We start from the raw sequence: 27,895 nt of genomic DNA on the forward strand, positions 1-27,895 counted from the left end.
ATTAAGTTTTAGAAAAACAGATTAATGTAAAAATATTTTGATCGACTTTGTGACTTATCCCCACAAACAATAAAGAGGTTTTGGTTTTTGTTTGTTTGTTTGCTTGTTTTTTTCTGTTTTGTTTTAGTAGTTTTCTTTGTATGAAGACTTGAAAAGATTAATATCCAGGTCAGTGACTTTCTGGTTTCAAAGTCCACAGTTACAACTGTTTAGTTTCAATGTCCAAACTAATTTGGGTTGTCAGGATGTCATTTTTTTTTTTTCCATTAGCTATCGGACATCAGCTGATAGGCAAAGAGCTCAAAGCTGTCCCTCGAGTTTCAGATAATGGCAAAAATAACAGGCACTTACTATTACCATAGTAGGGGTGTGGCTGGCTCCTCTCTTTCTCTCTCTCTCTCTCTCTCTCTCTCTCTCTCTCTCTCTCTCTCTCCCACTCTCCCCTCCCTCCTCCCCCTCCCTCTCGATAAGCTCAATGGGGCTGTCTATTTTTAACTTCCTGTTCTTTCCTTTTGGCCGGGTAATCAGTGTGAGTGTGAGCAGAGAGCTTTCCCCGAACTAGTCCCAGTAGCCTTCTGACATGACCAGCAGACACGCATCTCTACCAAGGCTGCCCCAGGTTTAAACCCTCCTGCTAAAGTGCCATGTCCTGCAAAGAAAGTTCCCATGTGGGTGTTTCCACCACCACCGTCAGCTCTGTAGCTGTGCAAGCTGGGAACTCCAAAATCGTGATAGCTGTTGTCAAGGTAAGTAGGCTCACAGCTTTCTTTTCTCTGTGCGGCTGGGGATGGGTGAGGGGGTGCTCTTTGTGGTGTGCTGAGAGCCCTAAAGGATAGTGCACACGTTCATAGGACACAACAAAGAACAGAAGATAAATAGTAAGTGATCTTAATCACTCAAACCAGTGACAGAGGACTGCTAAGTTTCAACAAGTTGCCAGTTTGCTTTCATCTTACAAAGCGTCCATGACAACTTAAAGCAAACTTTACTGTGTACTTTCAGTTTGGTCCTTAAAGTCAAGGCACATGTGACAGAGATTCTGGAATGTCAGGTGAAGAGTCCCATGGGTTGGGGCAGCGCCTGTGAATGTGGTGGCAGAGGCAGGTCAGTGGGGGGCACTGTCTTGAGCATGATGGAGAACTGGAAATGCTAAGAAATTCCTGCAGTGCCTCCCAGAACTGCCTTCTACTGCTACAGGCAGCACTAAATACTTCTCTCACTGTAGGGGATGGAGGCCAGGCCACATTCTGTCTATCAAACTGGCTCTTGAGAACAGGAAAGTGCAGCCACTTGGGGCTTAACTGTCTGCTTTATGTCTAGCTGTTTGCAAAGATGGCCACCCATCTTTGGATTGTCAAAAACTTCCATGATTTTGTTCTGTTTGATTGAAATTCCTCTGAAATATAAGCTTGCTTTTTAGAGGATTTTCCACCTAAAGAATTCATATTTAAGGACTACAAATGTGCCCCCCCCAAAAAAAAGCTGGCAATGAGGCCCGTTTAATTTAATTGCTGCAAATTGTATTGTAGTATGAAAATTTGTAGGAGGAAACAGAGCTCGACATTGAGCATTGGAATGCAGGGCTCTGCTCAAGGACGAGTCCTGGGAGCCTCCCCCACAACAAACAGGACCTCAACGGCTCCCCACCACCCTTTCCTCTGCAAAGGTGTGAGGGGGAATGTCAAGGCATCAAAGCTGCACCAGGGACAACTGATGGATTGCACACGACTTAATGGTGCTTTGGGCAACTCACAGATTCCAGCAGGGAGGGACAGGAGGCAAGTGTATGATGTTTTTAAAGAAAGCTAGCATCACTTTTCCTCAAACTTAAGAGGCTCTTTCTTTCAGTAGAGGAGTCACAGTGCTTAGAGAATCACTACAGGAAAGTCAGAGGTACAACCAACAAACTTTAAAAATTATATGGGGAAGTCTTTTTAATTGGATTTTATTTCTCAAGATGGCCCACTCTTAGTCGTCTCTCCGGCTGCCTTACCCTGCTGTCATTTCCAAATGAAACATGCTTCAGGCTCTTCAGAGAGCAAAGCCTATTTTCATGGGGGAGAAATGCTGGAGTCTGATCTGTAGTGAAGTCCCCATCCCACTTTATCCCTGTGAAGTGTCACTAATTGTCAACTGGTAAGAGTTGTTTTGTGAGGGTAGAACTGTGTGAATTTATTCAGTGACTTAGTGATGGTGAAGAACACTTCATCTAATGCACGTGTTTCTCATTTGAGAATTTAGAGAATGCAAACCCACACTCCATCCGTGAGAGAATCTGTTCCAAGAATAAAAGAAGACAAAGCATGGGTTTGCGTTAAACCTGTTGCATTTCCATACTAGGCCATCTCTATGGAAGGAGAAAGTGTTCTTAGTGTAACTGGAATTTAAAATGAAAAAAGTGAGAAAAGGGAGAAGAAGAAAGGGAGAATGAAATTCATTTCACTCATTTTATTTTTCAGTGTGGCAAATGGGTACAACTTCAACTGGCCGAATCACAGCCCAATCTTCTGGAAATTGGGAGCAGTCAAGATGAAACCAAAAAGTTGCTCCATGACCATGAGCTTCTGCTGGCCAAGCTTAAGGTAAGAGTCTCAGGTGTGGAGCAAAGGCAAAGCTACACAGGAAGATGCTGCTGCTTCTGACCTTCTGCTGGATCCCATTGCTGCCACTGGCTTTGGCCATTTGAAGATGTTGCTATGGGTCAGCATTGGCATAGGAAAGAAATAACAAGGGCTGGAAAAACAGCTCAGTTGGGCTAGTGCTTGCTTTGCAAACATGAGGACTTGGGTTGGATCCCTGGAACCCATGGAAAAATGCCAGGCATGGTAGCACAGGAAATGGCAGATCCCCGAAGTTTGATGACCAGCCAGCCGGCCCAGCCCAATTGGTGATCTACCTGCCACTGAGAGATTCTGTGTCCTGAGGATGACACCCAAGTTGTTCTCTGGCCTCTACAAGAACACACATATACACAGGCAGGCAGGTAGGCAGGCAGACAGACACAATAAAATAACAAGTGTGGTTTTTTAACTTGCCCTGATGCAATAGAAAATATGGAGGGACAGTATTTTCACTGTGAAGTATTTATGAAATACCCTTCCACTGGCTGCCCCAGTGAAAATGAACTCCCCACCTTTGTATTCCTTGCATTACGTTCCCAGTACACATTGGAGCCAACCTTTCTGTTGCTAATGTCACTTCTGGTAAGAACAATTTAGAGGAAGATCATAAGAACCACCTGATTTTATACTTAGTATTAAGAGTTCTCGAAACCAGATGACATGGTTAATACAATCAAACCCAACACATTGTAGTTAGTTTAGAATATAAAATTAGCACTGATTTGGGATTGCCAAGTAAGGGCAATAATTTGTGAGGTTCTGTGTGAAACGAAAACAGCCCCATGTTCAACAAGCTGACATTGTGCTTTTCATTCTCTATGTAATAGCGGTCTGCTTTGCATAGTAGCAGACATGGGTGAGTGCGGTTCCACACATGCAGAGCATAATCTTAACTCAAGCAACATTCTGTATGAGGAGCCAACTCAGCAAGAGTGAGAGAGTAGACAGAGAGCAGATGGTGCCCCTCTCCCAGAGGGTGGACTTTATGTACCATGAGGTTCCAGATCCCAGCATTTGCTTCATGATCTGTGGGAATGAATCCATTAGAGAACACAAACTGAAACAGAAACATCCTTAACATTTCCAGAACAATGACAGGCAGAGTGTGAAATCCTGTGCTGTCCTCCTCTAAATAGGGCAGTACGATGCAAGTACTCTCCTTATCGTGAGCCTCATACACAAGCAAATAGCTACCTTTGTTAGGATTGAAGAGGCTTGGAGAAGATTCTGAGTCCTGAAATGTTCAGGATGTTCTGTGATGTTAGGCTTAAACAATACTGGTGTCTTTGTGTTTCTTGGGCTGAAACACATGTTGATTTCTAATTCTGAGGCAGGTCTAACCTGTGTCTAATATATAGACTGTGGGAAAAATAATTACTTGGGTAAAACTGACTGAGAGCATAAAGGATGAATCAGTCCTGAAGAAGACAGCCTTTAGACTCTGATATTTACTCCCTTGTTTGACAGACTCTTGCTCTGGTGTCTGGGATCTGAGTTGTCATTCAAGGTAGCAAGCCCTGTTCATCAGGAAGTCTTATGTGTATTGAAAAGAAACAACTCCGAAACAAAGCACCATTATAATGTGAAAGAACATTGGACCAGGAATCAAAAGACCTTTGTTTAGCTTCAGTCATGTCACAAACTAATGTAACTTGACAAACAATTCAAAGTCTTCCTGTTATTAAAAAAAAAAAAAAAAAAGCTTCATTATTGACCCTGCTGTTCTGTGAACCACAGAAACCCAATACTGTTCCCTGTCCATTCCTGAGGTTTGCTTCCTTGTGGTTCATGGGTCCCTTCTCCTTTCTTTACACCTGCCAACCATTGTGGAAGCTAATCTGGACCTAAAACCATATCCCTTCCTCAGTTCCCACTAACTAAGTCACGCTGCCTGGTATTTTCCGGCTCACTGATGAATCACGAATGGTGGCTACAGCAGATTGGGCCTCTGGGGCCATGGCTTTTCTTCTCTCCTATCTTTGAGAAAACACTAGAAGGCATTCTTTCTTAGGTGGAGCAATGTGACCCTCCCCAGCTCATGCTCTTACTTCTACATCTGAGTCCACCCTGGAGCTCAACTGGAAAAACAGCTTCCAGTTAACAGGTTCTATCTGCTTACGGGACAGTTAAGACTCTAGATTCTAAATACCCTGTTCTTTTAAGCCAGACCTCAGGGTGTGACAAGCTACTTAAGTCTTCTGGACTCAGGCTTTTTATCTGCATGATAAGGAGAGCATATCTACTGGATTTTATCATGCACCATGGCGTCTGGATTCATTTGCTGCCTCTCTACAAACGGTTCTAAAACATAGGCTCTTAGATAAAAGTACTTACTGGCTTCACCTATGATTCTAGTTATAGTTCTTGAATAGCCAACTCTCATACCCTCCCTTATCCATCTGTTTGCTAATAAATAACCTAGCCAGCTTAGCCCTCAAGTAGTTTGCTTATCAGGTCTGTCTTTCAAACTGTACTGGTATTTAAAGTTTTGTTTAATGTTTATAAGTAGAAAACAATAGAGTTGAGAGGAGGAGTTATTAAGGAAGGAGTTTGAAGTCTATTTCAGATGTACCAACTTAAAAATAATGGCAATTGAATCTCTTACCTGGATCCCAACTGTTTTGCCACTTACTACACAGCCAGGGTCATCACAACTTGACCTGAGGCAGAAACATTTTCGTTTCAAGCTAATTGTAATATGAGGTTTCAAAGGAAAAAGATGTTAGTAGTTCAAGAAGCCAATCATATTTAATATTTAGTGTTCATTCTAGTCCTTTTCTCAGTGTGTAGAACCCTGCTGTATGTTCCAATCAGAGAGAAACATTCTGGAAGGTTTTCTTGGAGGGTATAGGATTCAAGAGTCGAGTACTTTCTGGTTGATTGTAATACTGACCCTCTCTGGGAAAAGGTATATATTTGAAAAATCAGGGTAATAACAGTTACCTTCACACTTCCAAAAAGAGTATCTGGGAAGACAAATGGAATGCCATAAGGAAGTACGTGCTGCCTTTAAGGAAGAAAATGGCATAATTATTATGCTAATGGTGAATATATCAGACTAATGTGGACATTTAATAGAAATGCTATTATGTGCCTTGCACCGAAAAATCTCAAACCCTCCTAATGAAGAATAAGAGGGAAATGTTGGGAACACATGATTTCCTAAGTGTTTCTAATGTTGGTGATGTCTGTGCCCCTAGGGATTTTATTTTGCCTTCAGCTATGTACTTAGCCGTCCCACTGGAGTATCCAGAGGAAAAAATCATTCCCTGTTTTCAGTGGTGAAAGCAATCGTGTGTGAATAGGTTTAAGTCCCAGTGGCTTCTGGATTCCCACACTGTGATAACTTCTTTCCACTGAGAAAGAAGGCATCCAGGAAGGAGGAGAGAGGACTTAATCCAGGTGAAGGCCTGCCTGTGGCTGCCACCAACTTTGTGCCCCTATATAGGCACAGAGTGGTTGAAGACAGAAATGAAGAGGCAAAGGGACCTTTAGGATGTTGTTTAAGATGTTTCTATCTTTGGGGTCTGTCTTTTAACTGTATCTCCAGTGTCCAAAGGAATTGCGTGTGCCAAGACACTCTTAGGCATTAGTCCCTTGCTGTGGACATGTGACATTAGCCTCCACGGAAGAATGACCCTTCAGAGTGATTGCAATCCACTAACCACATTACCTCATACTTGACTCTCAGAAGTCTAGTGGTTTCCTGCTTCAGATGGAATCTCTGGTCCAGTGTGGCTAATATTTATCCTATTTCTGATTACTGATTTAGAAACAGACGTGCTATGGATGGCACATATGAGTAGTAAAGCCAAAATCCTTAGATTAAGATCTGCCTTAAATAAAAAGCACCATAGAAAGCAATGGAGGAAGACACCTGATGTCAACTTCTGGCTTCCATAGGGTCTCTCACTGAACCTGGAGCTCATTAATTTGCCTAAGCTGTTGGACCAAGTCCAGGGGTGCACCTTGTCTGCTTCCCTGCACTAGAGCTACAGACAAATCACTGTGCCCAGGTTTTACATGGATACTGGAGCTTTAAACTCAGATTTTCATGCCTGTTGAGCAGGCACTTACTGATGGGAGATGTCATTCTGTATATGTTTCTCATACTGGTTAATGAATAAAGCATTGTTGGCCAATAGGAAAGGAAGATAGGAGGGGCTAGGAGACAAGGAGGAAATAGGAAGTAGTAAGCAGGAGTCTGGAGAAAGCAGAATGCTGGCCGGCTCCCCGGTAAGAGAAATACATAGATCAGCAGAAATGGGTTAATACTTAAGACAGAGCTAGCCGATAAGAAACTAGTACCTGGCCAACAGAATTATATCTAATACAGAGTCTTTGTGTGTTAATTGGGGCTGGCGCAGCGGCGGGATCAGACCAGGCGGCGGGCGGAAAAACCTTACTCCTTAAAACTTACCAACTAAGCTCTTTCTCCATCCCCAAATTTTGGAGTACTTCTAATTTCTGATTTTTGAATAAAAGATGTTCAGCTTGTAAGAGGTTCCTTTAGTCACCTGTCTATGGGCTTTTAAAAAACTGTGCTACAATCAATACTGGCACACAAGTATTTTCTTGGACATCTAACTGTAGAACAAAGAGTAAAAACCCGGAGACTGATATTGGAGTTCAAGCTGAAGATCAGAAAAGCAAAGCAGCCAAGCCACTAGAGAGTTCTTACCTCTACCAAGGCTCAGACCAAAGAGGGATGATCCTGTCCTCAGAGTGACTGCAGAGTACAACACTTTCTCCTAAAACCTCAGACTGCCCTGAGCTCCTGCCTGATATTCCTCTCTGGTGCTGGGATCAAAGGTGTGCTTCTGTATCTCTTTTAGACTGATTCACTTTTGTGTAGCCCAGGTTGGCCTTGAACTCACAGAGATCCATCTACCTCTGTCTCCTGAGTGCCACCACTACCTGCCCACTATAGTCAATAGTCAACTAGTGGCTTACATGTGTGGCTAACTAGTGGTTTAGTGTGTGTGTGTGTCTAACTAATGGCTTAGCTCTGTACTCTGATCTTCATTCAAGCTTTATTTGTTAGATTACAGACAAAATATCACTACATCTGTCTCTAGTTATTTCTGGTCAATATGTAGCAGCAGTACAGTTGCAGGGTTATATGGCATTCCCATGCTTAGGTTTTGAGGAAGTACTAACATATTTCCCCTAGTAGAAAAATGGTAAGTTTGGGTGGTGCAGTGATTGGTTTTTAATGTCAGCTTGCCACAACTTAGAATCACCTGAGCAGGGGACCTCAACCCAAGGACTGTGGATGTGTTTGTGGTAAATTGCCTTGATTGCCTTAATCAATGTGGATGTAGGAAGACCCACCCTAAATGTGGAAGGCATCTCCTAGTAGCAGCCCAGATAAAAAGACATGGGAGAAAGAAGATGGTTTGTGTTTTGCTCAGTTGACATTACCTCTCTTTAAATCTATTTACCCTGTTTCTGGCATTTCTGATTCCTTAGCTAATGTTAGAACCGGTCTTCTCAGCACCTTGGCAGTCCCAATCCTATATCAAAGGCCTGGAAGGTTCTTGGAGAGCTACTGGTTCTCTATTCACCCTAAAATTCTGAAAAGCTGTTTCTAACATTAGGGAAGCTTCTGCACATCTTTCTGTGTTCTGTTCTAGCAGAAGTGAGGAGAATGTGTTGCCTGGCTGGTGACACTGGGAGAAAAGAGTGGCCACTGTTGGGGAATGAAGAGTTCTTTTTGGTACCCAATGTGTGCTACAAGCTCTCCCTTTTCTATGCTCTGCTGAGCAAACCAAATATCTCCACCTGACAGTTCCATCTGTGACAGCCACGTCCCCAGTCTAGTTTTTCTTTCAGGCAGGAACCAAGGTGGGGACCAGATTTTGGAGATGTGGGGAAGAAAGCTGAAACAGTCTGATTTGTATGGTTCCAGAACTCCTGGTTCCTCTTTACCATTAGTGAAAGTAAATATCTTGATCCATTTCCAATCTTAATGTCAATTTCCAAATCAATGTGAAACATTAAAGGGAGATGGAAAGTAGACTTGTGCTTTGGTGTGGTAGCCATGGAAAACATCCGATGCATTTTTCAGTGATCACTTTGAATGATTCATGGAGATAAGGTAGGGACAAAGCAGAAGTTCTGCAGAACTTTCTTCATCTTTGCCATTGAGAAACTTCTCTACTAAAAACGCCAACAAAAATTCTGGCAATCATGAAACATTTAAATTTTCGTGCGTCATTGACAGTATTCTAGTTTGAAGGTTGTTTTCTTTCCTAAATATTCAGTTCCAGTAAATAGTATGTGCTATGGAGTGACTCAGGGGGCTAAATTCGAATGGTGTTCTTTTGACCTAGAAAATGATATGAATAATATGGTAAAATGATATTCTTACAAGTGGAAGTAATAGGTTATCTTAGTCCATGTGTGCTGCTATAGCAAAATACAAAAGAAAGAGTAATTTATAAAGAGCAGACATTTATTTTTCACATTTGAAGAAAGTCTGAGTTCTGTTGCCAATGTTGTACCTTATAGCTGCATTGTGCAAGGGACAAGAGTGTTGTCTTAAAGAGAGAGGGGGAGAAGGCAAACAGCAATACACTGTCTCCCCTTCAAACTCCCTTCCTGGCATTGGCATTAATCCATGTTTAGAGCAGAGACCTCATGACATAACCTCTTCTAAAAAGGCCCACTTCCTAACACTGTTGCATGAGGGTTTATGCTTCTAACAGGTGAATTTGAATTTGAGGGAACACATTCAAGGCACAGCAGAAATGCTCATGTAGTAGATTCTAGAGAGTCTGTGATTTGTTCCTATGAAGCAGAAACTGAAAATGGCTGATTAAATATTGATGTGAGCTCAGTTTTATTGCTACAAAGATTATAGTTGGAGACAACTGTGTAGGCACAGAGTTGGAAGATTCTTAACTCTTGGTTCAGGAGAGAATATTGGGCTCCTTGGCAAAAGCTGAAGACCCTATGGGAAACATGAGTCACATACCATGTTTATGTCTATACCTGCATATCCTAAGACATCAAATGGCACTGATTCAGGAAGAAAGAGAGGCACCCTCATTTCTGCAGGGAACAGACTAGGTCTGCCATGCAGCAGATACTGACATCCTGGCTGAGGATTCTGGAAAGATCTAGAACACAGCAAGATTCTGGCAGATTATAGGTACTTTCAAGTACTTGGCCTGCCTCTGATAAGAATAAAGGTCTATGTGCCATCTCTCCAGAGTACACAGACTTCTACCCTGCCTTGGCAAACAGAATGTAGTATAGATGAAGCTGGGTTGATGTGTGTGCCCCAGCTTCAAGAGACTGGCTAAGTTTGTGCTCCATGTTTTATAACTGGCACACTTAGCACCTACTCCACAGGCGAGAAAGCCCAGCAGCACTGGAGACACAGATGGAGATGTCCCTGGGCTCCTGGGCAGCAAATCTGCTGATATCTGAGCTAACAGGTAAGCAACTTGGCAACCATGTGAGGGAGCCATTTTGAGAGGAGACTGACTAGCCTCAGTTAAGATACCACCATACCTGTATGGAGTCCAGAATACCTTCCATGTCTCCTTCCCTCACTGGGCAAATAAACTACTGCTTCAGGCAACCTAAATTTGGGGTGGCTTGCAGCATAGCAACAGAGAATGAGGACAGAATGAAGGCAGAGGGCACCAGCAGCTGTCACATTTTCTAAGGACAATGAAGGTAGCACTCATGCGTGAATAATCGTAGGCAGAAGAAAATGAAAAGTTTTATGGAGAAAAGGTTGAGATATGGGACTGGATTTCTCTAAAATGGGAGCTGGTGTAAGTAATAGTGAGGGTAAATGGCACTTCTGAGGAGATGTGTGAGACTCATTTCTTGAAGGATGGATGAATGAGCATGCATCCAAAGATAATATATGTCATTGATGTTTGGATGTTTGGTGTACATCCTACTACAATTTCTGGACTAGCAAGGGAAAATTTATAGTTGTAACTTTATACACAGAGATATACACGCATATGCTATATGAAGAAGAAGGATTTATTCTGTCCAGGAATGATGGAGACGGTGGTGTGTACTACCTAGGAAATAAGTATGAGACGTCCAGATACTGCAGACAAATTCAAAGGGCAAACCATGGAGTGGGCAAAAAAACATATTTGCAGTGTACATGACAGTTAAAGGTGACATGACAGTTAAAGGTACATGTGTGCACACATGCCCTTTGTGTGTATATGGTGTGTGTGTGTGTGTGTGTGCGCATATGCGCACGTGTGCATGTACATGTGCACTTCATGTATTTATGGTATATGTGCATGACTGTCCATGTGAGTGAGTGTGATCACACACAAGCTACAGCATGCCCTGGAGATCAGAGAATAATCTTGGGTGTAGTTCCTCGCCTTCTATCTTATTTGGAACAGATCCCTTGTCATCCACTACTGTGTAGGCCAAGGTATGGTAGGCTGGTGTATGGACTGGGGATTTTTCTTTCTCTGCCTCCTATGCTTGTGTAGGATCTTGGGGCTGAGAGATCTGTGCACTGCTACAACTGGCTGTCTTCCACATAGGTTCTGGGAGCCCAATGCAAGTTGTCAGGCTTATCCCACAAATACTTCACCTACTTATACATGTCCTCAGTCACGACTAACTTTCTTGAGGTCATAACCTTATAGCCTCTGACCTATAAAGTACTTACTTAAAAGACAGTCCTCTGTAAAACTGTAATCTTCAACTGATGAAAGTCAAAGCCATATCTCTTATTGACAGTGACAAAGAGGTTGCTGGTCTGTGACTTGGAAAGAAAGATGGGATCTGACAGTTCAGGAAGTGGAAATGCATTTATGGTGCAGAGAGCAGGGGGTAGAACATGACATGCCATCTCTACTCTCCATCTTCAATCCTCAGAGAGCAGGAGGTAGAACATGATTGCCATCTCCACTCTCCATCTTCAAAACCCTGGCTTAGATTGCTTGTAGGATAGCAATGTACCTTTCTAACTCTAGCTAGAAGCTGACAGATCCTTCTGTTTAGGAAAAGACATCCGTATGTATTTCACATAACTGAAAATGAAAAAATTCTTTATTCTATTTTGTTTAAGTTCATTACAATGCACACCTAATTAGTGCTAGCTCAAATGCATCTTTGCTCAAGTTTCCTTAAAGTGACTTGGCCTTCTCATTCATATTACAACTCTACCTAGTTGTTAGTCATTAGGAGACTAAGGTGAACTTGTGACTCCATAGTTAGCCCTGTCTTCCAAATTATGCAAACTTCTAATCCCCGTACTGTGACATGATGGCATGTGGAATTCTTATCTCTTCCCCAAAGATACCTGCTCACTCACTCCTCAGAATTCTTGGCATAGGTTCATTCTATCAGGGAATTATAAACACATTAGTAGAAACAATATGGAGTGTATTCTTTCTAACTTGCTTGGATTTGAAACCAGTAAAAAAACAAGTAAGTGTTCTATCACATCCTCCCCACCCCCACCCCGTGACCTTTGTACTTACTTGGGGGGGGGAGACAGTGGTGGGGAAAGCATGGCCCAGTGAGAAAAGTAAAACCCTGGCTTTTCAGTCCCTCTATATATTTCTCCCACTACTCCAGCTAGGAAAGTGAGATTCAAAGAAGTGACTCCACAGCTCATAGCATGCAGATGGCGTTCTGAGCATCTCAAATGAAAGCATAATGCCATGTCCTTAGACAGGGGACTGAAGAACTGGAGACTTCAAATTCAGTTTCATAGAGTATATTTTTTCCTCAAGTCAACTCAAAACACACCGAGTTTTCCATAACTGGAATTAGAGGAATCCAAACTACCCAAGGCTATTGCTTACTGCTTTCTGAGTGCCTGAATGTTTTTGGTCTAGTGGTCCCTTCAGCCATTAAACTTTTATTAATGTGTTGAAAAGAAAATGCTTTGCTAGAACGTCACACATCTTAGAGCAGAGATAAATAGGAATATATAATGTAAACTGCAAGGGCAAGCCTCATTTGTAATTCAAAATGTTGAAGCGGCATGTGTAAATTTTAGGGAGCTAAATGCTTATCTAGGAAAGAATAAATATTCTAAATTGAACTAAGCTTAAGGACTAGAGAAAAAAAAAAAAAAAAGAGCAAATTAAAACCAAAGCAAGCAGAATGGAAGAAACTACAAAGAACAGTGATCGATATAATTGAAAACAGAAACACAATAGAAAAATCAATAAGCCAAAAGCCAGCTCTCTGAAAAGGTCAATTAAATTGATGAACCCCTAGCCAGACTAAGAAGGAAAAAAAGAGAAGACAAAAATGACCAATATTAGACATGAAAAGTAGGTCTTACTGTAAATCTCATAGTCATTAAATGTATAATGAGAAAGTGCCAAGAACATCTGTATGTACATGAATCCAGCAGCTTAGATGAAATGAACCGAGTCCCTGAAAGCATAAATTACCAAACCTAATCAAAAAGCAAAATAAAAAGAAACAAGTGAAAGTAATTTAATAATATGCTTAATTTACCCCAATATACACAAAATATTACCATTTAGCAAGTGATCATTATAAAATTACAGATGAAATATTGCATCAAAATCCAACAAGATACTGGAATTTTAACATTCCCCCTTGCAAATGATTAATGGTTACTACACAGTGGTAGATTTGGAGAATCAAAGAGTCTATATCTGGTGGTTTCTTCACCTTGTTTCTAGCTCAAGGGGATCTTAATGAATGAGTCAGGGCATGTAAGTCCTGAAAAAGAAAGTAGTGACCAGACAGTTCTGCCAGGGAAATTAATTTAAAAGTGTTAGATTATTTCCAATGGTCATTTTTTATAATTAGTTAAGCGGTGTTATTAAATAAGGTCATGGGAGGAATAAAAATACTTTTCTAATGTAATATTTTTGATACCATGTATGTGTGTGAATGATTTTGTGTGTTTTTTTGGTAACTTGAGAACTGATTTCACTTTAAAGAATAATTTCTTTAAAACAATGGGAGAGATGGCTCAGTGCTTAAGTGACACTGCTCTTTCAGAGGATAAGTCCCTAGCACTCACATCAGTGCAGTTAACTCTAGATCCCAGGGATCGATGCCTCTGTTGGCTCGTGCACTCACCTGCAGAGACCCCACACAACTCATCACATGCACATATAATTATAATGAAAAATTTAAAGCAGTTAACTATGATAATTTGAAAGAATGAAGCAAAAACTGTGTGTTACCACAGCTTGAAAAGCCAACAGCAGAAGACAGTAATTGGATGGTGGGTTGTCTGATTCCAGCTTCTGGAAGCATCACTGCACATCTCATTAATGCTTTTACATGTAATTAATTTGTTGTCTGTTTTTCATTCGTGGCTCAAGAATTGCTCAGTGAATTTCTCATGGTTATGTTCTATAATGATGATAACATTAGGGACTAAATGCAATTCAGATACTAAAAATAACTGAAAGAATTTCTTAAATATATTATGTTTAATGATGGTTAACAGATCATTAAAGATTTTGTTACATGAGTGATGAGTATTTAATACCAAGTAAGAATGTATTTGGAGTGTTTTGTATTACTTAATTTGTTTATAAGTATTTCCCATCTGACTGGTTTTCATTCATATGATAGATAATGATCTAAATAATAATAGTGCAAATATTACTGTAAACTATGGTGTCTAATAACTGGTGTGTTCCAACTGTACTTTAATTTAATATTTTGAGTTTGGGACAAAAAAGATGAGCCTTCTGGATATCGCATGTAAAAAACAGGGTAAAGGTTGAAATATTTAGTGAATCTTCCCAACCTGGCTAGCAATAGCATCACCCTAATGCTTCAGAAGTGAACTGATCCTCAGATCCAGGCCCAAGCTATGTACCTGAAAAAAGTGATGGGTAGTACCAATAAGAAAGTCAGAGAATTAATTCTGTGCTTTCTTAAAAGAAAAAAACACTTTCTGCATCACTTAAGATATAACTAGTCTACAGAAGAATTTGGCAAAGAGAGGAACGTAACATTTTCAACTCTCTTATTCCTATGATATGCTAGTTCATTAGTCAGCACAAGCCATTCCTTCCAAATAGAGGAGGTTTGGTTCAACCACAGCAAAGCAAGCAAACAAATAATTAAAACAAACAACAACAACAACAACAAAAAAAAAAACCTAGCTAATCTTGAAAAGAAAAACTTTCCATAGTTGCTAGAATTTCCACCAGTGTCAGTCCATTGTGTACCTTTCAGTTACCCGGTGTGTACATGGTATATGGATGTAAAACAATCAGTAAAAAGCTCCTCTTTGAAAAGCTTAAGAGGCAATAATGGCTGTTTCCTATGTTCATCTACTGTGTGCCAATTATCCTCTATATCCTATGCTGAATATTTGATACTTAAGCCAATCTTACATAAGAAATATTCATATGTCACAGATGCCTACATAGGTTGTACCAGGCTGTTGCTACCCCTGTTTATGTAAGGGGGTATTATTACTATCTAAAATGTAGTGGTTGCAAGGTAATATATGAAAAAAATGTATGTTACAAAGTACTGAAGGATGGCTCCATAGAAGAGACAGCAACTCAAGAGTGAAGAGTATATAATAGTATTTGGATATGGAAGGACGTGATATGTTAGGGTTGAGAGTCAGCAACTGGTAAAACAATAAAATTATGAAAATTTCAGGAGTATTATATTAAATTAGGTGACCCAGACTCGAAAAGCAAAACTCACATGTTATCTCTCAAGTGCAGATCATGACTTTTAATGTTTGTATGTATGTAAAGAAGGAAGTGTGAGAGTAGGCATAGAATACTTAACTACATAGGAGATCGTGGAGTGGGGAAACAGGAGATATTGGAAAATGTGGGAGAGGTCAAAAGGGCACATAGGATATTGAAAATTGAAAGGTGCTAGTAGGGGTGGGAAAGACAGAAAAGAGGAGAGGAAAGTGGCAGAAGATAAAGATCAAAAACAAATTTTGTTTGAAAAAACACAATGAAGCAAAATTCTCTGTATGCATGTTTTTATGAATATTATATGTGTAAATAAGGCAAATACTTGGCAAAACCTCTTCAACATTTTAAAATTAAAAATAATTTTGAGTCAAAATAACATTACAGGTTAGGGAATCAGCATCAGCAACACTGTTGAAATAGATACAGCCAAGACACACTAAGCCCTGTCACGAGCATCAAGCAATGAGACTCCATTGGTTCAGGAGAGATGTGTTAGAGCCAGAAGACAGTGTACAATGGAAGACAGAAGATGTAGTCAAGCAGGGAGTAGATCTGACCAAAGGTTTCATGTCAGTTTGGTTTGGAATTATTTACAGGGTGTACTTGAATGGAAAATTTCTAGACTTAAAGATGTGGATAGAAGCTATTTAGCATTGGGATTTACACTGCAGTTTTGAGGGAGATGCAATATGGATCAATTTTTAAAAGTCTTTGATATGATAGTTAGCACAGTATGTTTATATAGTAGAAATGATATTTTTGCCAGTGAAATATAGAAAGATATTTCAGCATCAACTATTTTACACAAAGAGCAAGAGAATCAACAAAGATTATCCCATACCTTAGGCCTGTAGAGTAAGAATAAAAGATACCCATCTGACATCATTACATCACTGCTCACTTAATATCAATATCCTGTATGTGTGGTGCATTAGAGATCAGTGCTACTAATTGTTAGATGGTCTTGGTGTAACCAAACACAAACTTGCAAGTGCTTAGTGAAAAGAACGAACGGTAGCAAGAGTAAGCCATTCCCTGATATCTGACTGCTCTATTCACAATAGCAAGGAAATAGAATTTAAATGTCCATCAGTGAATGAATGGATAGTGAAAATGTGGTGCATATGCATGATGGAATTTTATTCCATTCTAAAGAAAGGTGCGGCCATGAAATTTATAGAAAAAAAATGTATGGAACTGGAAAATATTGAGATAATCAAGGCTCAGAAACATAAATGCATATGTTCTTTGTCATATGTAGATCCTAGCTTCGTGTGTGTGTGTGTGTGTGTGTGTGTGTGTGTGTGTGTATACATGTGTGTGTGTGCACATGGGCACACATGTGTACATGTATATGAATGTGTGTGTTGTGGAGGTTAGAGATCAACCCAGGTGTCATTCCTCAGATGCTGCCCTCCTTATTTTTGAAGACTGTTTCTCATTGGCCTGGAGCGTCTCCAAGTAGGGTAGATCTGCTGACCCACAAGACCCAGAGATATGCTAGTTTCTGCATATCCAGCTCAAGGATTACAACCACACCACCCATACTCAGCTGTTTTATATCGGTTGTGGGGATCAAACCACGTCCTCATGCTTATATAGTAAGTGCTTTACCTATGGAGCTATCTCCCTTGCCCCAGTTGGTAACTCCTTAAAATATGTGCTTAGTTTGTGAAGTCTAGAAACTAAATATAGAAGCATGAGAGGGGAAAGAGAGATAGCAAGGATGGGGAAGGGGAAGGCGTGCAGAACACATATGACTTGAAGTGGAAAGGGAAATATGGGGGGGTGGAGATGAGATAGGGAGAGCAGGGATTTGGTTGGAGAGGGTCAGCCAAGGTGAAGCATGTATGAAAACACAGGAAAATTCATCCTCTTTAAAAAGTAAATTTAAAAAAAGGAAGAAAAGACAAGACTATGGAAAATCAGAGGCAAAGCATTTAGAGATAGAGCATAGGAGTATGAGGAAAAGGAAATTCCAAGACAAAAATATGGACTAACAGTAGAAACAGAAGCACATTGGAGGAACCTAATGTTAGATTTGACAGCCAGAAAATGACTACTTCCTTGGAACTCTCTAGAACATTCCTTTCTTCTACTATTGACCATATTCTCTTCTGAGTACCTTTTATAATTGGTCATCTCCCTACGATCCACTCCAGTATCTCTTTCTTGAGAGACAGACATGTTTCATGTTGCCTTGGTTGTTGGACTGTGAACACAGTTCCATCTCTGAGTCTTAGCCCTGTGTTTGGATTATGTGTTAAATGAATGTTTGTAGAATAGATGAAGGACTGAATGAACCCATGTCCACTCAATAACTGGGCAAAAGAAACACACGCAAAGAAACAAATCCAGGTAAAGAAATACATGAGAGATGACTGGAGTGGTATTCACAGACCTGCTTTTCTTGAGCTTACCAGTCTGAGGGTTTGAAGAATCAATTATTAATGTATAGAACATTCTAGTTCCTAAAACACATGGTGGGTCTGATTAAATATTAATACTATTAGTGTTTCTGATTTGTATCATTATTCTTTTAACTGAGCTGGAGGATGGATTTCCAAGTGAATTATTGATATCCTCATTTTAGAATGCCAAAGAGGCCTCCTTTGTGAAGTCTTCGCTGAGCTCTGCCCTGCTCTTTCCCTGCCTTTTTCTACAGTGCTCAGCTGAGGCTTCTCAACACACACTTGTTATACGCAGTGCATCTCACCAGAATGCTGGGCTCCTGTAAGCTTGGGCTAAGTGAGGTGTTGCCAGCCTGGCTTATACAATATGTACACCCACATCACCTTGTGCACACTTCCTTATCCCATATGGGGTAAGACTATGGCTAAAGAAATATGTTGATTGTGTAGTTGGAACCCTTGGCTCTAACATTTAACATTACTTTTAATACTAGTTTGCTCAAATTTTTATACATGTATATATCTCTCATAATACTGCAAGCTTTCCTCTGGGTAGAGACTGTGTGACAATACTAACTTATTATCTGGTTACCTTTTGTCTAAATTAGTGGTATGCACTTTGAATTTACAGCATGACTTGTAGAATGAAGATAACTCAGAGGGCATTTATTGATTGCTCTGTGTCAACTGCCTTTTACACATTAAAAGTAAGTTCAAAGATGAAATATATTTAAATGGGTTTAATGTGTCATTTTTTTCATCTTTAAAATAACCATCTGAGGTTAAGTCTATAAGAGACAGCACCTTAGTGATGGGGCCCATTAGATCCTCCTGCCCAGACACAGATCGGGGTTATTATGTTGTGATATAACCTTTGGGAAGTTGCTATGACTGTAGGTTTTCACATCCATTCATAAGGTAGGTGTGAGGATCCTAGAAGTTGAAGAAGTTTAAGACAACAGTTGCATATAATGGGTGTTAAATGATTGTAACTATCACTATTTTATTTATTTTCTTCTTCCATTTTCATGTGTATGTGGTGCATGTATGTACAGAATGTGCATGTATGTATATGAACATTGCATGTGTGGGGCACACATGTGTAGTACAGTTGTGTATGGAGGCCTGAAGATGGTGAGCAGGATCATTAATTGCTGTTCCACCTTATTCAGTGAGGCAGCCTTCTCAGGCAAATTCAGAGCTCAATGATACAGCTGCTCTTGCTAGCTAGGGATGCCCTGACTCAACTTTCAGAGGCTGGGATTACAGACGGGCCGCTGTATACCTGGTTAGGAAAGTTCTGGGGATCCGATCTTCAGTCCTCATGCCTGCTTTAGCAAATTAGCCATGGAGTTATCCCCATGGTCCCATCAATTTTTATATTTATGAGTGTTTTGCCTGCATGAATGTGTGTGTACCATATGTGCTCACAGATGAATTAAGAGGATGTCAGATCCTCTGAGACTATAGTTATGAGTTGCAGATGATTGTGAGCTGTCATTGCATGCTGGGAATTGAACACATATCCTCTGGAAGTGCAGTCAGTGCTCTTAATGTCTGAGCCACCTCTGTAGTCCCTACCATATCAGTATTTTAATCCTCATTTTACAAAACACAAACCTCATGCATACTCCAGACCGGTTATTAGTCCGGTTCTGGTTAGTATGCCCTTTTCCTGAAACCCCAGCCAATCACAGTTGCCTTTGTGCCACACAATGCTCAGATGCAAGCCCTTCCGTCGTTGGCTTGATTAAAAGAACCCACTCACTGAAGAAATGTGTAACAGCAACATGAGCTCCTTCTCACCTGACTCAATATCAATGTTACAGTCATAGGTCTCATATGATTTAGAGGAACCAAGTTGCTGTAGCAATAGAATGACTGTGTTCTAGCAGGCTAGAGTCCATTCTGATTGTCTGCACTGTGCTTTGGCACTGCCAAGGACATGAAAGAAATGTAAGAGACACTCTTGGCTGCCAGAAGTTTATAATGTATAATGCATGGAAGGACAAAATGACCCTGTTAGGCCCATGGAGCAATTAAGTAACTGCAATCACAACATCAAGGCTCTCTAGATGATTAATTAACTCCCCAGATGATAGATGCTGGTCGTGAAATCACCACAGGCAAGTTTGAGGGAGAAAAGAAGTTAATTTAGCTGGAATGGTTTCATGGAGATTGGTGGCATTTAAGGACAGCTTTGAGACAATGGGTTGTCAGGGTGAGTGTATAAAAGAGAAAAGTTTCTTAGAAGGGAAGAAGGCTGCGCTCAGGTCCGAAGTGGCTGCTTCCGCTTTGCTGTGTTTCATCGCAAGAACAGATGCTAGCTTATTACTTGTGTTTATTTATTCTTCTGTTCGGTACAAAAACTTCCTAATGTTCTAGCTTTCATCACGTCTCAGAGAATATGTCATTCTCTGCATTGTTATTTTTTGGTTTTGATCAAGCCTGAAGAGTTCAAGTTACCCAGTATAATGCACAATGGCATCCTTGATAAGTCTCCAGGGGTCTGTTGTTTTCAGTCACACAAAAGAGAATAGAACTGGAGGAGAGGTAGGAAAACCTAAACAAATCCAAGGGTACAGAAAGCTCTCAGACAACAAAAAACACTACTAAGAATCTCAGCTATACACCTGTAGATGATTTCTAATTACATTATTTACTTCAATTCACAGAGCAGACCGGGGAGAGTCATTTATATGCAAATGCCAGGGCAGAAAAAAATTAAGAAAATGCATTTATGGAAAGTAATGGTGGAGAGGTTTGGGGTTCATCTGAAATGTTTCTAAAATACCATCCTTTGCTGCACAAAAGAAATGTTTTTGAATAACAGTTATGATGCAGTAAATCGAGAGGAAAATACCTGATTTTATTTACATTTAATTATACAAGGTCTAAGCTTTGAAAGATAAAAGTTGCAGCATTGTCATTATAATTGGGCTATTTGTGGTCCTTTAAGCCATTCTGGTTTGGAAAACAACACACAAAAAAAGTCCTTATTTGTTTTTAAATCCAAATGGACTGGTATAGTCAGACAGTGTTAGAATTTTCCAGGTTTTTGTCTCTCTGCCATTGCTATGTGGCTGACATTTCCTACTGACAACAGAACAATTTGATATTTTACAGACTTGGCGTTGGCACAGGAATGCTTGCAAATCCAAGTGTGGCCACACATTCTTAATTACCCTTGGGCTATGATTTGGCTTTCAGGTGGACCCTGCTGGAGGCTTCTGCCCAGGGCTTGGCACTCAGGGTTCTCAGGGCAACACAATAAGAGCAGCAGCCCTTGCAGACTGGAAGAGAGACAGGAAGCAAGGTCAGACTCTTGTGTCATATGCTAATTCAGTGAGGGGCAGCCTTATAAACAGGGTGTGGCATGACATCAGCAAGCAGTCATGGATAGTAGGTTTTCATAACTAGAGTTAAGAGATGGTATGTTATTTCTCTTTCACCAGAAAATTATGTTGATGTAATGCATGCACTCAGAGTCAGTATGGCTTACAAAAGAAGACCTAACCAGCAGAGATGGCAAAAGAAAGATATACAAATCCTATAGAAGGAGCTCTGTGATTTCCACAGTGTTTACTCTGTTTTAATATACTTTAACCACTGTTAGTACCGGTGAAAATGCTGCATGGCTGACTTATGGAAGACTGAACTATGCTAGGCCCTGTGCCAAGGAACTGATGGTGAATGATCTCGTTTTAATGGTATTATGAAGAAAGCAATCTTAATGCCTGTTTTCTAACTGTAGAAACCGAGGCATGGTGGTCATATAATATAAAGGTTAGTGAATACCAGATTTGGGATGATGCTTGGAGGCTCTCCTATGCTTACCTGCTAATGGGTTTCCTGTCTGGGTCCATTCTGAGCCACACATTCCACTATCGGTGTCATTCTTTTGGGTTATCAAGACAGTGCTCTTTGTTCAGGCACCCCTCTTACATTTTACCCTGCTCTCCTCTTACTCTACCTCTCTTGTCACCCAAGATTTCAGGGGGAAAAAACTTGGTCACCCTGATAGCCCCAACAAGCTAGACTCAGCCAGAACCCCCAACATCCAAATTTAAAAAAAAAAAAAAATGTAATAGCGAAGATCAGAGAAAGAAGAGAAAGACGATATATTCAGTGTGGCCGTATTAGGAAGAGGAACAATTAAAGGGGTCTAATGGCCCCCATGTCTGTCTTCAGGAAACCCCATGTCTGTCTTCAGGGCATGGGCATAAGATTTAGGTTTGAATAGGGGGTCAGAGGTATCCATAACTAAGCAGCCCCCATTGGTCCCCACATCATTGACTCATTCCTATCTAGACTCTAGTGTCTCCTGAACTCCGTGGAATCTCTTCCTTCGATTTTCACTCCCAGAGCAGGAGCTTTCTGGGGAACTTTGAATTCTTTTGGGTCTTTTGTTTCAGCAATCTCGGAGTGGAAGGGAGGGGTGCACACTTCTCTTTAATATCCCTTCTGTGACAGGATGGGCACTCCCTGACCCACAAGTCTTTTAGTTCTATTTGTACCCAAGGTGGATTCTTTTTTTAAAGTGTGAGGATAGTGACATGAATATTTAAAGATATAAAGCCCTCAAATTAAAACCCTCTCTTCAGTAACATTGTTGCCTTTTACCAGCACGTTAGAAAGGATTTGTCATGAATATCAGGCTCTCCCTCACCTCCCTGAATCACACACACTTGCTTATTTATTCTACAATAGTTAACACTTTTAAAGCTGCCATTGGGAACACTGAAACCTTGGTCAATAAGCAAGCATCGCACATATCTAGGCAGTACCCCTAAAGTCTTTTCCTTAAAATACTGGCGAGTAATGAAGATGGGTGCTGATGAGGCAGCCAGACTTGCTGCCGAGACTGCTTTCTTGAACATGGTCTCGTTTTTGGCTACATAATAAGTAGCAAAATGGTGTGGGGTCTTTTGCATCTCAGAGAAGTTAGAGGCTTTCTAGCCTCTAGTAACTAATGGAGCTGGGAACCCAACCTATTAGTCATGACTCTTTCCTCTGTCCTGTGTCCCAGAGTTTCCCTTCACAAAGTGGACCTAGCGGTCTCGTCCTATCTAGATAGGGCCCTTGATCCCATCACAGCAAGCAATAGGGACTTCTTGTTTTCTAGCATGGAAGTTTGCCATAAGTCTGCCATAGTATGGTGTATTCTTGTGTGCAGGTCCTTATGCCTAGGGTATAATTGACCCAGAGGGGGAACTGTGTATGGGTGAGGTTGTCACAGAACTGATACAAAGTTCAACAACTAAATTATATAAAAGTTTTATCTTTCAACATTAATACATACTTGCATTTGTAATGTGGAAATGTGATCTAAGGCACTCTGGATTCTAAGTGATAGATGAAGAAAGTCACTATTGCTGATCAATATGAAGCCAATTTCTCATATTGTTCCTATTTAGATGATCCTCCCAATACTTTGAAGTAGTCCTATTTGAGTTTTCATTAGAATCAATAAAGTATGATTGCCTCCTGTATAATATTCATTCCAATTTTGATATGAGGCGAAGTATAAATAAGATTAGAATGGGAAAGAAAATACATAATGGCTTATAAGTATCTTTACTTTCCTGTGTACCACTAAACTTTTTCTATAGCAGGAGAAGCAATTGTTTTTGGGAAAAACAGAAATCCTCAGCGTGTAACAGTAAGTTCTTAGCTGATAGCCCTTTAGATTAGGTGCTTCTCTCTCATATCTTATGTTCTGCATATGTGAAGTAAAGGCTACATACAGGGACATTTACTTTGTAAGATGGAAGATGCTTTGCTTATCAGCAGTGTGGTCCATGAGCAGTTTGTATTGACTTCTGGAATCCCTTGGTGATTCATCAAATATTCAGACTATTTAGATAGAAACACTTGGGACATACATTAAATATTTTATTGGGTTTTATTTTAAGCATTTGGCTCAAATGGGACTTTTGTTATATAATTTTGCATTGGCTTGGTGGGCACAATTATCTTCGTGTGTGTGTGTGTGTGTGTGTGTGTGTGTGTGTGTGGAGTACACACACCATGTGTGCACATGTAAAGGCCAGAGCACTGACTTATTGCTATGAGACAAAGTCTTTCAATGAATCAGAAGCTGACTCTTTTATAGACTGGCTGGCCAATAGGCTCTCCAGATCCACCTGCCTCCACCCTGCCCCCATGCTGGAGTTACAGGCACATGCATGTAGCCTGTGTGTAGGTGCTGAGGATCAGAACTCAGGACTTCAAGCATGCAAAGCAAGCACTCTTACCTGTGGCACCATCAGCTCCACCACATTGTTATTTTAAAGATTTCCCTTTTAAGGAATTAGTAACTGAAAAACATTGAGATGACCTATCTTCTGAAAATCTGGATTTCAAACCATTGATTTTACTTTGTTTTGCTGTTTATCACTTGCTGCAGCTTTTTCTTGAAGATGAAAGATTTTACTGTCAGATGAGAAGCACAAAATGAACAAGGCAGGCCTTGCTTTCACTGAGCAATCTACCAGAAAGCGTGAGGTAGTCACTCCTGGGTGTTTCTATGGTGCAATGCTGCATCCAAAAAAGGAGGGTGGAAAGAGACAAAGGCATCCACAAGAAAGAGGAATTACTCTTGGCCTTCTGGAAGGGTAGAATTGACATTGAGACTGGAAGGCAAACAGGTTGTTAGGTAAGCAACAATAAAATAGGGGTAATGGTCTAGTTAAAAAGAACAGCAAGCCCATGGATCCCCAATGCTACATGCAAGAGATTGACCAAAAAATAATTAAGCTTAACTACTTACTGTTCTAAGAATGTTCATTATTCTTTGCTTCCAAAGGTCCTAAACTAATTACTTTCAGCTCCCTTGGTAAAACTAAGGTGATTTCTATAAACAAAAAGAATTCCTGTGTCTGTTCCAGCAGACTTTCGTGTTAGGTTAACATATTCAAGATGTACCATGTATATTTGGTCTTTTAGTAAATTGCTATTCAGGGCACCATTTAATGCTCCACTGAAAAGAGAGTCTGTAATCTTTTTTGTGGTCTGTATGGCAGCTCAGGTGGTTCAATGACCATAAAATATGCTCTACTTAAAGCTGACTATTGTGAAGCCACACTTAAAAAAGACAGTGCATTTTTTGAGAAACATGGAATAGCCTTGGTTTACCATGCTTCTCCCACCTAAAGGGAAAGTAGTTCCTTTTAGCATCTCTTTAAATAACAAGCGTTATGATGTTGGCCAGAATGTCTTTTTCTCTGATCCAATTCCAAGGTACTTTCCCTGAGTTTAATGGCCAGCCAAGTGGGAAAGGAAAACTTAAATTAAGCTGGCCTTGACTGAGTCCTGAGGCAACTCATTTTTCATGAGTTGCTCCTCTTAAAAGCACCATAGCTCATTGTCAACACAAAGTCTGCTTACGCTGTAAACCGGACACCCCATTTGTTCTGTGGAACAACTAGCTTAAAGAAACATATAGCCTCTGCTGTCAATTAATCTGAGTGTTTCATTTCGTGGCTACCCTGAGGCTTCTTCGACTCGCGAATGGATTTTTCATATCTGAGAATATGGTGGTGTGGCTTCTTTTACAAAGTAAGGACACAATTAGATTTTTCCCCCCTTTAGATTTTGAAACAGACTGGAGTAGATGTTGTCACCTCAGGCAGTGTCTAATTTTTCCATATGATATTTTGTGTGACCTTAGTGCCACTTTCGTTGACTTAAAGGCAACACCAAAGCAAATAAAGAGTTTATCTAGTAAAGCACATATAAGGAATGAGGGTCTGAGAAGACTCCAGAAGAGACTCTAGAGAGGGCACCCAGGGCATATAACTCCTAAGTGACAGAGGAGAGGTGACACAGAGAAGATACACTTGCAAGGGAAGTCCTAATCATGAAGTGGAAGTCCTTGGCTGTCTTCAGTGCACAGCTGGATGATCTCTCATTCCTTCACAGGGGTATCACAGCCAAAACATGCACCTAGAGTTGTGTACTTCTTAAGAAAGTCAACTATTCTGATGCAAATCAAGAAAGTAGGAGCTGGGAGAAGTTCAACTAGTAGGCTATTGATAGGCACCTACCTTAGTCACAGGTGATTATTAAAAAGTTCACCACAAGTGAGATGGCTCAGCGGGGAAAGACTTCAATTCTCTTCCTCTACCTGGAACCCAGTTGGTAGAGGAAGAGAAATGACTTTCTCCCAAAAGTTGTCTCCTGACTTCCATAAGTACATCATGGCACACGTATGTTTGCTCCTACCACACCGATAAACGAATGCAATACATTTTTAAAGTTCAAAATAAACTAGATAAAATTGAATGATGGAGAATTATGTTATAAACATTTATACCATAAAGCAAATAAAATTCCAAAGAAAGGACCATGTTTATGAATATACAGATCACAAAATCTTACTTAAAATTACAACAATGAATTCTTTCTTGAATTGTGGGCAAGAATAAATTTTATAGCTGATGTTTACCAGAGGTGGGACAGTTACTCAAACTTTACCATATCTAGCACCTTCTATAATTTAGAAAGATAAGTCATCAGCAGATTGGAAATCCCAGTCCTTTTGACATCTAACCCTCCATCATGAGGCTAATCCTTTCCTTTGAACTTGAGCCAGAATCCCAACTGTTTCCACTGAATCGAAGTTCCCAAACATTGGAGTAAGAAGCAAACTCATTCTTGTCCAGTGATCAAAAGATACAAAAAAGTTAAAGTGTCATTTCTCTCACTTTCTAAATCCCTCTTGGTTAAAAAGAGTAACCATGAGTGAGGAACTTCTTTACACTGAGTCGGCCCAACAGTGAATATGAGATGGTTTCTAGATTCTAGAGGCACATGTAAAACAATCATTCTTTACCATTTTTTTCCCTTTGAAAATCTTCAAGTCTATAGAAAGTTTTCATCTAGATTTGCTACTTAGTAATATTAATATTGTTCCATATGTTCTTTCTCTTTATCATCTCTCTAAAATATGAGTATTTGTGTATACTATTCTTAGAAGAGAAATGTACTATCTAAAAGTAAATTTTAAACTACAGGAGAATAGGCAATTAAGCAGGTCTAGTAAGTGTATAAGGGTCCTTATAAAATACAGTTGGAAGAAAGGAAGGATTGGGGAAGGAATTGTAATAGATCTTATTGGCAACGGATCTCTCAGAGGTGAGAAGATAGATTGGGCTATGCATGAGGATTCCAGAACCTATGCAGTGTGGAGGAAATGAGGATAGTGGTAAAGAATCTGCATGGTTGCAGCATTGGCATGAGAGAAGGAAGTTGAGATCATGAAAAAGAAGACAGGAAAGCCATGACCAGAGCATGGAAGACCAGGTGTGCATGGAAAGGAGGCTCCTGGGACAGAGCATGAAAGGCCAGGTGTACATGGAAAGGAGGCTTCTCTTTAGCTTATTTTGTGGACGATGAAGAAGCGTTGTCAAGTGTGAGGCAAGGGAGTGATCTCATTGTGTTCTGTCACTAGAACTTTAAGGATAACATTATGTAGCATGTTAAAAAATAAAACAGAACAAAACAAAAAACCTACAAAGGTGGAAATTCACAAGTAGCAAGATGTAGTTCTGAGAACTTGTGGACTTTTAAATGTCCCAATATTTTACTTATTTTATATTTGGAGACCTATTTTCTTTCTTTTATTGTAATAGTGTTTTTTGTTATGTTGTTTGTTTGTTTGTTTTTTTGCATTTCCAGTTCAATAGTGCCTATTACAATTTACATTGTGCCACTTGACATGTCAAGAGCTAAAGATAAAAAGATTTTTAAGACAGAGTTCTCCTTTAGAAGTCTAGGTCAAGGTTGCTAAGGTTGCATAAGAAAGCTCAAAAGTATATTCTTTTAGTTAACACAAGGTAATTGTATATATTCATGGGTGGGCAGGTACCACTTCATATGCACAGTAATTGATGCTTTAACCACTTCACATTGTTACCATTCCTTTGTGTTAGGCTCATTCAACATCTTGTTTGCTAACTACATTAAAATGTTCCATCATTGCTGAAGTTGTTGAACTACATTAGAAGACATTAGAAGCTATTCCTCCTATCCAGCCCTGATTTCTCTTTCTATAAGAATGGTGAGTGGATAGTTCCTTTGGAACACAGCTGCATGTCAAAGTCAAATGTGAACCATAACCCAGCAGGAGTTCCCACTTCTGATCCTCAAGATCTGAGGTGACTATCTTGCTTCACAC

At 40.2% G+C, this 27,895-nt stretch overlaps 1 protein-coding gene across 1 annotated transcript in view; it reads left to right on the plus strand.

Moving 5' to 3' along the window:
* Window positions 1-537: 537 nt before the first annotated feature.
* Ccdc141 (coiled-coil domain containing 141) overlaps window positions 538-27,895 on the plus strand; it is a 163,331-nt gene continuing 135,973 nt past the window's right edge. Inside the window, exons 1-2 of the mRNA XM_051184408.1 lie at window positions 538-746; window positions 2,460-2,582. Coding sequence (XP_051040365.1) covers window positions 645-746; window positions 2,460-2,582 — 225 coding nt within the window. The 5' untranslated portion in view covers window positions 538-644. The remainder of the gene's footprint in view (window positions 747-2,459; window positions 2,583-27,895) is intronic.

Source organism: Phodopus roborovskii, unplaced genomic scaffold (genome assembly GCF_943737965.1).
Source record: "Phodopus roborovskii unplaced genomic scaffold, PHOROB, whole genome shotgun sequence".
In the NCBI taxonomy this organism is placed as follows: Eukaryota; Metazoa; Chordata; class Mammalia; order Rodentia; family Cricetidae; genus Phodopus; species Phodopus roborovskii.